Source organism: Odontesthes bonariensis, chromosome 12, assembly GCF_027942865.1.
Source record: "Odontesthes bonariensis isolate fOdoBon6 chromosome 12, fOdoBon6.hap1, whole genome shotgun sequence".
In the NCBI taxonomy this organism is placed as follows: Eukaryota; Metazoa; Chordata; class Actinopteri; order Atheriniformes; family Atherinopsidae; genus Odontesthes; species Odontesthes bonariensis.
Genome location: NC_134517.1, coordinates 26,673,353 through 26,688,373, shown reverse-complemented (window position 1 = coordinate 26,688,373; position 15,021 = coordinate 26,673,353). Strand labels below are relative to the sequence as shown.

Below are 15,021 nucleotides of genomic sequence, written 5' to 3'. Positions count from 1 at the left end.
ATTCTAGGGTTTTACATATCAGACTGTAATAAGGAACCATCTAGTCTTTACCAGGTCTAAAGATGAAGTACATACAAAAACTACGCCAAAATGCAGAAGCAGTTTGTGAAAAACAGCCTTAGCAGCTTCCATAGGAATTGAGAGCATTAGTACTAGTCCAATGCTGCTAATCAATGGAGTTGATTAGTTAATCATCAGGAAATGTGACTATTTCTATAAACCCATGGTGGTCTGTGGCATTCAGGCACGTGTTAACACAATGCCAAGGGGGAAAGACATCAGCAATAAACAGAAAAGGAATTGTTGCCGCCCATCAATCTGGGAAGGGTTAAAAGGCCATTTCCAAACAATTTATTATCCATCATTCCAAAGTGAGAAAGTTTATTCACGAGAGGAAAACATTCAAGAAAGTTTCCAATCTTGAGTGGATGTTCCAGCAAGAAACTGCAGAGCAAAGGAAAGGTTTTGGAAAGGTTGTCATGAGAAAACCTCTTCTCCATAAGGAGAACATAGTAGCACAGTTTAGGTTTGCAAAGCTACATCTGAACAAACCACAAGACCTCTGGAACAATGTCCTTTGGACAGGCAAGATCAAAATGGCACAAGATTCAGCACAGTTATCTCATAAAAACTGTCAAGCATGGTAGTGGAGGTCTGATGATTTGGGCTTGTGTTGCAGCCACAGGACCTGGACACCCTGCGGTCAGCTGTGAGCTCCTCTGTATACCAAAGTATTTTAGAGTAAAATGTGAGGCCATCTGTGAAACAGCTAAAACGTGGCTGAAACCAGCACACGCAACGAAACAATGCAAACACAGCAGCAAAGCTGTAACAGAATGTCTGAGAAAATGAAAGAATTCAGGTGTTGCAATTGTCCAGTCGTCAACCCAATGGAAACGCTGTGCATATATGAGTGCTGCAAACCAAAATGAACTGAAACAATTTTGTACAGAAGAGTGGGCCAAAATGTCTCCACAATAATTTGAGACACTGAAAACATCATACAGAAAATGATTACTTTAAGTCATCGCTGCTAAAGGTGTTTCTACGTGTTAACCAACATATGCACTCAAATAGATTTTAGCTGTGCTGCTCTATGCAAAGACAATGTAATCACCAAAAAGAGCCTTCAAAAAGAGATCTTTAGTGGGACAATCCAATTAGTAGTGTTGTTGTAGTTTAATGAGTGAGAATCAGGCTTTAAGATTCACAGATGATGTCCCACTACTCTTTGACTTCATACATTTGTCTGATGATATCAAAGGCAAAGGCCATGGACTGTGGCATCTGACTCTAACATGTCTGTAACATTAGGCAGCGCTGTAAAAAGAAGTAATCAGACATTTATTAAATGGAAAAATATGTATTATTTTTACCCAATTAATGGTTGTAGGAGTGAAAGAAAAATATGAATGAAGAATCCCTTCTTTTCAATGCATTCAGTCTTGCATTCAGCAAAAAAAAGGTATTTTATTATTATTATCACTATGTGGCTCTTGCTAACACATCTAATTTAGTCAGGATGAATTGGGGTTATTTAAGACTCAAATCTTGAAGTTCAGAACATTACTTGAAGCTGAAAATACTGCAAAACAAAATAAATGTAGTCTTAGATACAACCTTAAAGTTAGAAAAGTTTTAGTTTCTTTCTTTATGGAGGGATTTTAATGAAATTATTAGAAGGGTTTGATCCCGTACAGAAGCTATTGTTTTACTTTAGCAGTCTGTCTCATTATCTTGACATTGTCTTTTTGTCACTTGAAATGTTTGTGAGTGATTATTATCTAAGTTGAATAGACGAAGATAGAACTTCAGATATGCCTCAGATGGTAAGCTTTTGTCATTTGTTTTTGTATGAGGTGTTTAATAATGTGAGGAAAAATGTAGTTTGAAGTTTCCCTCCAACAGTCTGAGGTCAGACGACTGCCATCATGCTGGAATCTAGGTGTGTGTGTTCGTGTGTGAGAAAGACTGACAGCCCTGACAGTTTTGTCAGTTTTAAGATTCTCAGGTGGGCATTTTGACTGATGCTTCCAAGCAGGCGGCAACCCGAGATTAACCCCTCTGGTGGTCTGTTAGCACACACAGACAGCCTCACACAGTTGCGTTTTCATTGCCTCAGAGGACAGTACATTCACTCACATTCACTTATCTGAAGAACAGTTCTAACCCTGACCATAACCACCTAATAATATGACCTGGTCTTTGCATTCACCTAAGATTTTGTCACCCCCAAAAGACATAGGTCCCCACACTGGGGCAGCACAAACATATGTTCTCACAACATGAGTAGTCATATTCACAATTATATCAAGCACATAACAATCCAATCTGTTGAATTGAATGCACTACAAAAGAAGCAGGTATTAAAAAAGAGCAAATCAGGGCTGCACTAAATCAATATAATTTATTCAACTGACCTCACATGTTTACAATTTTACTCTTGTGGACACTGCATGAACAAATAGACAAACATCTTCTTCAATGCTGCATTTAAAAGGAGACTAATTTGTACTTATGCTTTTTTTTTTAATATATATATTTCTTAACATTTATCACACAAAAAAATACAGCATCATTGTTTTTTTTTACGACATAGAGCCACAAACATCAGTCCAACAGCTGACACCGATTTTTTTTTTCTGTGTGTGTGTATACAAGTTTGTGAATGAACTTTTGCTGTGACTCACTCATCTAATAGAAAGGACCTGTTACATTGAGTTGTATACATGTGAGTGGAGCATGAACTGTGATGAGTCAGGTCGGGTTTTAGTCTCACTGTACCTCGGCAGATATTACTGAAGGTTCCCCTCACCATCTTGCTCTGGTGAACACTAACACAAGGTTGTCCTGCCTCCTTAAATGATCAATGCTGGAATTATGCTTCTGATTTTTTTTTTTGTTATATCCTCCTTAAAGATACTATTTAACCAACAATTACTGTCTCTCAATGCCAAGAAATGCATGTATTGGGAGACAAGCTACTATGCATCAACTGCAAAAACAGGAGCAAACAAAGGGCTGTCGAGATAAAATGCTAAATATGATTAAGTCCACTGAAAAGTAGAGATAGAAGAAGAAACACCATCAATCCTTAGTGATTGTGATTTCCATCTATTATTTCCATCTGTGGACAATAAATAATCAAATTTATACCAGTGGACAAACGTCACCTTTCCATCTACAAGAGAAAAAGAGGGCTGAGAAAGAAGACTGATCTTTTCTAAAAATTGTTTTGTTTTCCGGTTGGACATGCTGTCATTATTCATTCATCTCAGCTTGTGTTGGCCATATTTCAACTCTAGCAGAAGGAACAGCTGATTGTAAATGTTTAGGTTTTCCATAATGCGAGCAAGTATAAAATGCATAAAAGCAATTTTTCAATCCCCCCCGGATTTGGCCATTTCCATCAACCTTTTCAACACTTCAGAAAACAAGTGACAAAGCACTTTTTTTTGTTGGCTTTGGTCATAATAGGTGCAAATAATTGATAATACATAAAATATAGAATATCATTTACCTTTTTCTAACCTTTCAGTTTGAAAAAATATTTTTGTCGAGTTAGAAACTTTTCCACCATTTCTGATTAAGGCAACGTCCACATATTCAAATAGTCACCAGAACACCTAAACTAAGGGTGATGGGGTATAAGCATAGTGAAGTCCACGAGACAACAGTAACACTTAATAGTGCCAAAAAAAAAGACCTTTTCTTGAGTTTCCGTACAGGGCCGCAGTGTGTCTGACACTTTTAAAGCAGCAAGATATGTGACACTTATAAGAAATAAACTTGGAGTGTGTATGCGAGTGCTCAACTGATAAGAAAAAATAAGTTTTCATCACTGTAAAAATTCTCTAACAAACTGTCATAAACCGTTTCGAACATCTCTGCGGTATTAATCAAATGTCCTGAGGGCTAATCGATTGGGGGCTGGATCAATAATGACCGGTGATACTAACACCATCCAGGGAGGAACAATAATTTCCTGTCTGTGGGAACCTGCTGTGACTGGCCAGTCAATACAGCTTTAGGATGAACAAACAAACCATCAAAAATGGACACAGACACACATTATTTAAAAAACATATCTCACGTGAGATAATGTTTAAGGACCATCGATGACTGTACTGCACCGATCATTTTAAAAGCAAAATGCCATGTCTTATAAGTTTGAGTTTTCATACTTTCCAGGCAGCTATTAGGTTCAATTCAAAATTTTACCTGCAAAAATCAACTTTGTATTTGCTTTGAACGATTTCAGTGTTGTTATATTCTGCTGTAAAAGCATTTTAACAAGGATTTTCCACTATAAGTTTGACCAAACAAAAACTTTAAATTGATTTTGATATTGCACTGAAATTAATAGAAGCCAATGGCTGCCTGAAAGGTAGAAAAAAGTCATACAACAACAGTGTAGTTGTTGAGATACACTTGAGATATTTAATTATTATATTCGATATTTATATATTCAAAGAAATAAAAGCGCTTTTTGTCTCTGTGTTGTGGACTGCTATCGAACCCCTAGAACTGGTTGTGCAAAGAAAAGTACTGCACAAGTCTCAAATCATAAAGGACAACACTGAACACTTTAGACAACATAGTGTTTGATGATGGAGTGTGTTCAATCAGGTTTTTGTCAGCTCTGTTGCAACAAAGAACGATATAGGCCATTCTTGCCTATAGCAATAGCCATATGCAATGACTACATATACTGACTGATGACAAATGACTTTTATGCATTTATAATTCAAAATGATTTCCCTTTCCTTTTAAATTAAATTGAAAGCGTCACTCATTTAAACTTAAAATCTGTGCAAAACCCCAATGTAATCATATTTATGTGTGACTTTTTGACCAAACACAGTTTAAGGTTAATGTAAACTTTTAGGGCCAAATATGGCATTAACCAGCCATAAAATCATGACATTACTTAAATCCAATAGAAGGACAGGGTACATATTTCCCCAGCAGAAAGCAGAACTTACATTGTCACAAGACGAGTGCTATCTTTGACTACAACCATTATTATTTTTTTCCATAAAAGGCAACAACAGAATATCTGTCCAAGCAAACAGAGCCATAAGCAAGCCCCATATCTCTATCTCAGTAAAAATCCGGAGTAAAGTTTTCTCTGGTTTTATGCTGCTCTATATGAGTCTTTTTAGCTGAAAACAATTATTCCTTCAGTGGAGGAAAACGTGAAAATGTACCCTCTAATTGACTGCAGAGCAGGGACTTACATGCACAAACATGCATGCACGACAGGACTGGCTGCCACAACACGCACCACAGGAGCTCAGATTACAGCACACACAGAGGCACAGTGACTTTTTACTCTGTTAAAAATGCCAATACACTCCTATAAGTTCAAACAGTAAACAGCTGTTTGCCGCTGTTTCAAAACAATGTGTATTTTACCATTGAAATTTCTCTGATCAGTTGACTACAAATAATTATCATGTCACTGAAATTCAAAGTCAGGGTTCATTAAAAAAGTTGAGGATTTTGTTGCTAAATAGCCAGATATTTCCTTTAAAGGTTGCTTAATCCTGCGAACATGTTTTCCTTACCAACTGTATAAGGTCATTGTTGTGTCATTGGCTGTTGTTGTTACAATTCTACCAAGATTCTACTTTATAAGGCTTAATCTTGACTGTACAACCATAATGCAACACGTTGGTAGATCTATAAATGTTGGCAGTGAATGTTCAAACTTTTTGGTTGCACCACTCCGTGTGAAATTTTGCTTAATCATTCATCTGTTTGGCCAGTTCAGTGACGTGATAATATCACAGGTGTTTGACGTTCTTCATTAATCACAGAGTGTGTCTGAAATTTGTGACTACAACAGAACAATTAAGACCAAGTTAAACACATGACATAAAATCGGCAAAACTCAACTGCTCCTCAAGTTAAAACCAGCGATAATAACCTGTGATTCAGCACAATGTATCTATCTGTATTCATATTTCTCCTAAAAATATTATTGCTCTATTGATAAATGTTCTCTACCCAAACTTAAAAACCAAATGTCAGCAAAAACTTCCAGGAGCATTCCCTTAAATCCACTTTGTTGTTAGGCATACATATATGCATGTACATCAACACACATATATACAGCTTTGCAGAGACGGACACAGTTTCTTGGTTAGATATTGCACTTTTCTCCGAACTCACAAGACATCCTTGTAGACGTTCTCATACATTGCCCATCGATAGTTCCTCTGGTCACAGTAGCAGCATTTCAAAATAAAATGGTTGTTGCGGCTGTAGATTCACAGTCATGGTCAGAAAAACCCAAGAATGACTATGGTATGCTTTGCACTGCTGATTGAGAGTCTTTTTTTTCTAGACAGGGAATCTAAAAACAAGAAAAAGAAAAAAAAGGAGGCATCGTGTCACCATAAAACAAACTTGTGGAGTCACTCGGAAGCCACAGTAAATTTCTGCTGATTCAGCTCCAAGTGTGGCAGTAGCAAGTTTCCTGAAGAATGCTGATGCCTCTTTGACTATTCCTTCCTCTTCAAATCCCTTAGTTCAAGTTATCTTTGTGCCTTTGTTGTCTAGTTTTCACTGTGGAAAGACTCTGGACTTGATGCAGCATCATCACTGAGGATCTCAGTGTTGGTGAACGTCCCAGCCATCGAAGCACTGAGGGCTTGCTTAACAGGAGCCATCTCTGAAAGAATTATGTTATCATGGTTGGTTACAAGTGTAGTCTTGTCCATGATCTCCTTGCTATGCTTGGACACTACGGCATCCAGGAAGTCATACTTGTGTGACAGCATACCGCTTTCAAAGAGGTATTTTAACAGGTAGGAAAAGGCCACATTTGCCAAGAAGGATGCTACCATGGACATAGACTTGAAGGGGAACCTCTGCTGGACAAAGTACTCTACCTCTCCAGTGAGGTGGTGGACTTTCTCTGCTGTTACCCAGCCAGGGTAATAGATGAATGGTGGGAGTTTTAGGTAGGGCTCTCCTCCACCAATGCGGAGCAAAAGACCAAAGATATAGCCTGCCACAGACCCATAAGTATTGGTACCCTTGACGAATAACACACTGAGAAGTTGGGGGAAAATGATGACGTAGACGAGGTCAGAGCTTAGGTACCACAGGCCATACACCGATCCTGTTAACAATGCCATAGCTGTGGCGAGAGCTCCGAATACAAAGATGGTGAGGCGCATCACCCAAACAATCTCACGATCTGAGGCCTGGAGGAGAGAAAAATGTGAGAACAGTGAAGACTGAATGGAGAAGGTATTTTTACATAAAACCAATACAGTCAGTATAGAAAAAAATTGAGCAGTTTTTTAAGGTTGTTTTTTATTTCTTTTGATAAAAATCGTACTGATTTGTAATGTGGTTAAGTGATTAATCTTTTATCCACTGGCTTAAACAGTCCAGATGTGCGTTAGTAATGTTTTTGGTTCTCTTACCGACTGTCGAAAGGCAAGCTGATAGATGTTCCTGGCAAACATGGAGCTGGCTGACAGTATGGACGAGTCTGCTGATGACATGACCGCAGCTGACACTGCTCCCAGACCAAAGAAGGAGATGTAGGGTGGGCAGAGGTGCTGAAGAACTATAGGAAGGATCATATCTGACTCATCCCTATCCTTCGGAGGAAGGGAACCATAGGTAGTTTTGTTCCAGTCTAAAAAAAGAAAAATACTAAATAATTCACCAATGTGGTTAATGTAAATCAGCTACATTAGAAAAGAAGTTGCTAATATTTTCCAAAATTCTCAGACTGAACTAAAGTCTCTGAGTCTTTCATAAATCAATATCACAACATATTTTGATTTAAGCCGAACAGGCTGTACTTGGCACATTCCTTTTCAGGATTAATAACATTATGTTCATGGCCAACCTTTGTATCCCTAAATGGACTGAAAACTCCATTGCTGTTTTCTTCTTGATTTTCAGACTTTGTTATTAGGCTCCCTGTAGACACATGTTTTAGTTGCTGAGAAACAATGAGCCTGTGTGCTGAAATACAGCTGCAATCTAATCCTGTTCTGTTGGTTAAAATATAATGAGAAAAGCCACAGTAGTAAGAGGACTGCTAAAAAGTAACATCAGCCGTCCTTAAAAGTAAATATATTCTATTATTAACGGAATATATTATCAAATTCATTTTTAACAATAAATCAGATTGGTAGTAATTTGATAGATAATGGTTAACATCAGCAGAAGGAAAATACTGAACACTATGTGAGCAAACTTGTTGATCAAAACAGTAAAATAAGACAATGCTGATTTGAAATACTGTTGTTATTGGGACACCATTCAGTGAGTCATGGCTCACAGCAAAAACAGTCAGACTTTTTTTAACTGAAATCTCAAAACTGTGAGATCATCTACTTTCAAGAGCATAAACTATAAAAGTATATAGAGCTCTATTCTGAAGGTGTTGAAATCCGTGTTTTCCCAATCCTCTCACAAGCAAGTCATCACCAGCACCCCTTAGGTCTTAAAACCTCTCAGATAACCTTCCATCTTTCTGCCACTTTTTCCAGCCTTCTCATCCTCAATTGGTACACAATCTGTGCCTTTTCTTATCCATCTCTGGATACTCATAAGCAGCAGTTGATTAGTGCCAGTTACACATGAAACAGTTTCAGAAGGAGCAAATTAATTAGCTCTTCTTCAGATGTAATATTCACGAAATCGGCATGGTCTGATGGGTCTCTCCTCTGCCTGTCGTGATAGGATCCGTCTGCTGTTTACCCTCCAGACACTACGAAAACTACATTTACATTAAAAAAAAAAAAGGCTGTTGGGATGTAAACAATCTATGAAGGCAAGGCATTCTCTTTGATCCCACTTTCTAGTTTGAATAAAGGATCAAATTCCTGGATTTGATAGTAGTCTTGTAATGTTTTATTAACTTTTCAATCTATATATCTGTGTGTATGCACATCATTCATGGAGCAGTGTCTGATTCAAGTGTGTTCTGAGTAATCAGATTTAATTGAGGTAATCCAGACATAAAGCTCCATCCACATAATTTGTAGTTAATAGGTGGTCGCTAATCAACATTTCAGACTCTGGTTATTGGTAACACCTCTACTATATTTTCCACAAAAACTGTTTAGGAGACAATGGTAAAAGCTATGGTTATTTCATTTTACCATTCATTGTAATTCCACAGGTCCTCTAGTCAAAATGACCCAAGATGTTGTTTTATTCACACCCTTAATTATGATCCATAGGGACGTCCTCTATACTACCACCCCCACAGACAGCAGTGGGGAATTAGAGCTCATATGAGCGTTTCCTAATTAGACCAAACGTCATTCTTAAGCATTTCCTTTAAAAAGCCATGAAGTCTTATTAAGAAGACAGTGATGGATGTAGATTATGCCATTACATGCAGTGCTTTCAAAAATGGGACATGAGTTCAAAAGTCAGATTTGACTTTTTCTAGCCCTGGATGGAGTTCATTCAGTTACATGACAATACTTTATTATTACACAATTTTCACTTCCTTGGGCTTAGACGATAACATTCCTGGGTTTAGAGAAAGTAAACAGTGACGGTAAGGGCTGAATTACATTATTTTTACCACTCCACTGTCACCTTAATGGATACCATTTTGTTGGTTTCCTTGTTAACATGTTAACAAAAGAACACGTTACGACGACACCTTGTTACTTCCTGATTGGGCTTAGGCCGTTACTTCCCATGCTTGGAGTTAGAAAACAGCATCCCCTTAACAAACAGCATTTTGACACTTCAACTGCATTTAGCCTAACAACCACACAAAGTTGTATATTCTTTTGATTATAGGTTGTTTCCTGCATGAGAAACATTGAGTTATTTCTGGGAGGCAGTCAGTCTTGATATTTTGACCATCATTTCAACAAATCGACTTTGTTCACGTTCTCAAGCAACAGTCTCTTAAAGCAGCAATGATACCACATATTGGGTGATACTTGCAGTAATTTTACTGCAGTAATATCATAATCTATTAGAATAACTTTAAAAAATAATAACTGAGCACAGAGCACAAATTAGGATTAGAATTTGGCTTCTAGGGGCACAAATATAGCTTTAAAAGTAATATTCTAAGTAATAAGTCGATATTCATGTTAGTGCATTTGTGTTTGTGTGTGTGAAGTTACCCGTGGAAGCCCCTATAGCTCCTATGAGAACCGAGGGGACGGCCATGACCAAGCAACCCAAGGCAGCAATGAAGGAAAGAACCTGAGCGTAGGTAGCTGAAGAGGCAGAAAGAACCCGTTGAAAATACACCTGCCAGGGGATCCCCCCCAACATCTAGGAAAAGAAACACCATAGTAAATACAGACTCTGAACTAATGCATTACAAGTTGAAATCTAATTTCTACAGATCAGCTTTGAGGAAGTCTGTGCCTAAACCAAGCTTGAATGCCTTGTGCTTTAACCTCCCTTTAAATGCAATGCTATGTCTGCAGCACAGTTTGACTAATATCCCAATGCGTCTGCCATTTAATTTACAGTAATGTACTGTCTCAAGATGAATCTTCAATGAAAATGATACCTTACCAGCAAAAAGAAGTTATCCGCCCAGAGCCAGTTGTCTTCAGGCTTAATCTCGCCCAGCCAGGGAGACTGATAGATTTCCTCCTTGGCTGAAACACTGATGTCTGACACAGCGGGATTGGAAAGGGCAAAAGGCACGCTGATCCACTGATGAAGAGAAGGGAATCAGCATGAAAATGTAACATACTTCAGCATTTACAATATCTTTCTGTCAATGACTTTAACAAAAGCATCAGGCTCTATCTTGTGTTCCTTGGAAAAATTATTGGGTGGATGTTGATTCAAAACTCACCAAGCCCAAGAAGATACAGAACAGCTGGACCACATCTGTGTAGGCGACAGAGTAAAGTCCTCCGACGAGTGTGTAGAAGATAGCTATCAGTGCTGAGATCACCACTGACATGTTGATGTTTATGTCCACGATCACACTGAGAGTTGCTCCTGTGTCGTATTACAACCATTCAGATTTAAGTCAAAGTCTGCACTTAAATCTGAGAAACAATTAACCTTATATGTTGCTCATGATGAGTTTAAACATCAGAATGAAGATTAAATATGGAGATGGGGGTCCCACCCATTGATCACATACCCAAAGCAGACAAAATGGCTGCAGACCAGAAGATTTCCCCCATGAGTGCAGGTATGAAGAGCAGGCCTCCCATCCTTTTCCCATAAAGCTGCTGGAAGGGGTCCAGCATGGTGACATATCCACGTGATCGCATGGGTTTGGCAAAGAAAAGTCCACCTGAGTAATGTCAGATATTAATGTAAAGTAGACAAATAGCATTAAGACACCGTTTTATGAGACTCTGATAAATAAAATTGACATGCAATGTGTTTCTTCTGCGTATAGTGACTCAATTCAATTTCCCACAAGTCTCTCCATCTTTTCCTTACACTGCTACATCATACATTATGTATTCAGTCGTTTGAATATGGCACATGAGACTGTATCTACAGACTTGAAATTGCTTTCAGCTCAGATACAGAATGGTGAATGTCATTTTGTTGTCAGAGTCATTTTGTTTCAGTTTAACAACTGCACAGGCAGACTGTGTTGTTCCTTAAAGATGTATACCATAGTGATGATAGCAACGCATTCCCTTCCTACTCTGTATTTTTCTATGCATTTCCCCTCCTTATGAAATACTTGACGAATGCACAACACACACAAGTGCACAAACAACAGCATGCATCTTACCCACAACCAGGCTGAGAGCGTAACCAAAGGGTGCCTGTGCCCAGGCCAGGCCGTAGTCCGGAAGGTAGACATATTCTGCTGTCCCATTGATGTAACCCCCACCGACCCAGGTGGCTAAAGAAGAAGGAAATTAATTCACTTTTGTTAAGTATGAGTTATTTAAGGAGAAGAGCATTTAACGGTCTCTGAAACATAGTGAATTTATTTTACAAATGTGTACAGTAGTAAATGATATCTGTGCGTAAAAGACGGAGGAAGTGAAATCTGTTGTCTTTTTCTGACCCCGTGACAACAAAACGGGACAAAATGCTCAAATGGCTCTTATTGAGCAGACACCAACGAGCGCACATTCACCAAACTTACCGGTCATTGTGAATCCACCTACGAAGAGTCCGATGTCCCTTCCCCCGACCATAATACTCTCGCTTCGGTCTCCGCTTTCAGTGACTCCAGAGTTCTTGTTTTTCCACGCTGCCCAGATCCCCACGGACAGAATCAGGACATAGAAGAGCACGATTGCCACAAGACCCTCGGCGTGGATTGCCATAGTTCCTCTCGTCTACGTCCCGTCGAAATCAAGTGCTAGACACGGACCGGAATCTCATGGAGGAAACTTAAAGGAAACAAAGGAAAATTAATATTTGTCAAGTGAGAGTTTATGTCCAGCATCATTAAATCCAGAACAAATTTTTTAAAAAAAGAAGAACATGAGTAACTAGTTGCCTAATTAATAAACTTCCAATCATTCTATTTGAGACGAATGCATTCTTTGAAAAGCGACAATATTTAAATATATTCTTTAATTTCAAGTGGCCAGACCTCACCAAATCCAACGAACACCGCTGCTTTCTATGTAGTTGGAGCCTTCAAGCAATTCAGACCTAATGTTTCCGAAGCATAGCTCCATCAAACCTTTCGAACATATCAAGTTGTGAAATTTTAAGGATTCTCTCAAATCCAAGACAAAAGAAAATTGTCATGTTTTGCCCAGTCTGATCTTAACTATGACTTGACAATTATCCTGCAAAGTCTGTATTAAGAAAACACATTTTAAAAACACTTTTCAGAATACAAAACGTATGTAACCTACTGTATCCGATGTTACTGAAACAATAAATAAATAAATAAATAAATTACACGAATAAATGAATAGTTAAATAAGATGATGTTCGCACATTCCTGCTCACTGAAAGTACATCAAATTTAAAGGTGTCTTGAGGACATTGGGTATCCTACGTTATCCAAATGACGCACATACAGTCGCGCAGCAAGAAGAACAAGAGGCTTTCCATTATGTGTGGAAATGAATCTAAATCGTATTAGATAAAAAATAAAACCTAGTTCCAGATGGATTAATCGATGAGACCACAAATGTTGTTGCGCATATTTTAAAGCTATCGGCGGAGTTGATGTTGTACATGCGTAATTTTTGCATCGCTTTACAGGATTCTCTTCGACAGTTTTGTCTCTAGTTTACTTGAACTATGCCTGCATAATTGTACTGCTTTCTAAAAACGCACAAACATCATTCTTTCGTTCAATAGTGTTTGGAATATGGACCGACACCTCTTCCTCTTTTGTAAAGCCACCATGCGCAAAAAAACCCCCCATTGTTGCTTCTCAAATGTCAAAAATGTGCCAACCATAAAGCGAAAGAGTTCTAAAACAGATGGTTTGAGTCCGAAGTCCTGCCTCAAAACTTGGCTTTTCGGTTTCCTGTTCCGCTGATACAGTGCATCCACTGGGCCGGTATTGCCTTATCGATCTAACGTTAAATCATCTGTCAAAGTAGACAAATGCAGTTACCATAAGTTAAAGTACATCATCTTAAAAAGTAGCAATATCTTACCTTTCCTTTGATGAAACTGGTCTGAAAAGATCGCAAGAGCACAATCTCAGAAAAGATAACCAAAAAGAAAAGTGTTCAAGGGTACTGGCAAATATATTACTGTATTGTAACTCCAATGTAATCCTCCTGGGCGACCAAACACAATTCACCTGTGCTGTTTTTTAACTCACCAATACTGGTCGGCAAGTGTCGCGCAGAGGGACAGAGAGAGGGAGGGGTGTGAGTGGAGATGGGTGGAGATGAATGGGAGTGGTGGGTTTATTGGGTGCTGTCAGGGTGGGTAGATGGTGGATGAATGTCTTCCAGGGCAAGACGAAAATAGCATCTAATAGAGAGTGGCTTGACGCACAAGCTATCCGGAAAAGCTTTCCAATATCATAACATCGTATTGGCAGCGGAGGAAACCTTTCCTCTGCCAGGTTACATTTCAGGCCTGATTTACGATGTTGCGCAGATCTCCACTTGCCCCGTGATGAAGGCTTCGTGACCAGAACTATTGGCTGTAGTATTTTGTGGGGATGTTATACGCGCATTGCTTTTTCGGTTTATGGCCCACTTTGTGCACGCAATGCACGTCTGTTTTGTCAAAGTCAGAGCATTAGTCCGTTCCAAACCTCTTGGATTTGATCGACAAAATGTGCAAAGCTGTTTATAAAATCATAAATAAAAAGCAGCATGAAGACACTGCTTGTATACTTTCATTTTGGGCTTCGTGTTGAGCTCGCAAGGACTGCCTCCAATACATAATTCGAAGCAGCAACCAAACAGGGTCAATCTCCATTGCTACATCATCTGCTGTGAGTTCTGTTGAATGAGTTTGTTCGGAGCGGTCATACCGCTGTCCATGGTGCTGAAGTCCGCCTTTCCAAAGCTCTGATCACATTTCAGGAGGTTTTTAGACACACTATCACTCCCCTCCACTAACAAATACGTCTTTTCTCTTTTGGATGAAAAGAATCGTGCCTGTTGTGACGATTCCTTTCAAATTATATTTTTGAAACTGGAAAGCTTTGAGAAGGAAAATTTGGAATTTATATATATACCTGACAGAGAGATTTCAGAACTTGTTTTTTCCCCCCCAAAGTAACATAACAAATTGGGGGGGGGGGGGGGGGGGGGGGCTTTGCTAAGGTTTCCCAACTTTTTTTTTCCAAGCTCATTTCATTATACCTTGAGCTTTACATGAACTCCTTCCAGGAAACCTCATTATTTCAACCAATAGCAACCATACAGTGTGCCTTTTGTGAACAAATTCTTTTTATAAAATGTCTTCTTTTCCCGTAGTATGATTACTCATTTGAAGAAGTGCTGTGAAAGCTAGAAATAAAATGAAGGGACTTGCTTGAATGTCGACACAATCTGTAATTTACTGTGTTGGTGGCTGACAGTCCGTCAGACAGGGGGCACCTCTAATTGGAGGGGTTTTCTACAAATAAAA

General features: G+C 38.7%; 1 protein-coding gene across 2 annotated transcripts; it reads right to left on the bottom strand.

The window, feature by feature from the left end:
* Positions 1–440: 440 nt before the first annotated feature.
* On the bottom strand, positions 441–13,796 carry LOC142396799 (high-affinity choline transporter 1-like). Of its 2 annotated transcripts, none has more exons than XM_075479898.1 (9): positions 13,378–13,796; positions 12,098–12,347; positions 11,735–11,848; positions 11,123–11,278; positions 10,826–10,974; positions 10,537–10,680; positions 10,134–10,287; positions 7,443–7,660; positions 441–7,217 (listed from the first exon to the last, which is right to left on the bottom strand). In XM_075479898.1, exons 2-9 carry the CDS (start codon positions 12,279–12,281, stop codon positions 6,564–6,566), a joined length of 1,773 nt encoding a protein of 590 aa, XP_075336013.1. In that variant the 5' UTR covers positions 12,282–12,347; positions 13,378–13,796; the 3' UTR covers positions 441–6,563. The 2 variants fall into 2 exon arrangements, with proteins under 2 accessions (XP_075336013.1, XP_075336012.1); XM_075479897.1 differs by having other exon boundaries at positions 13,584–13,796.
* Positions 13,797–15,021: the final 1,225 nt, after the last annotated feature.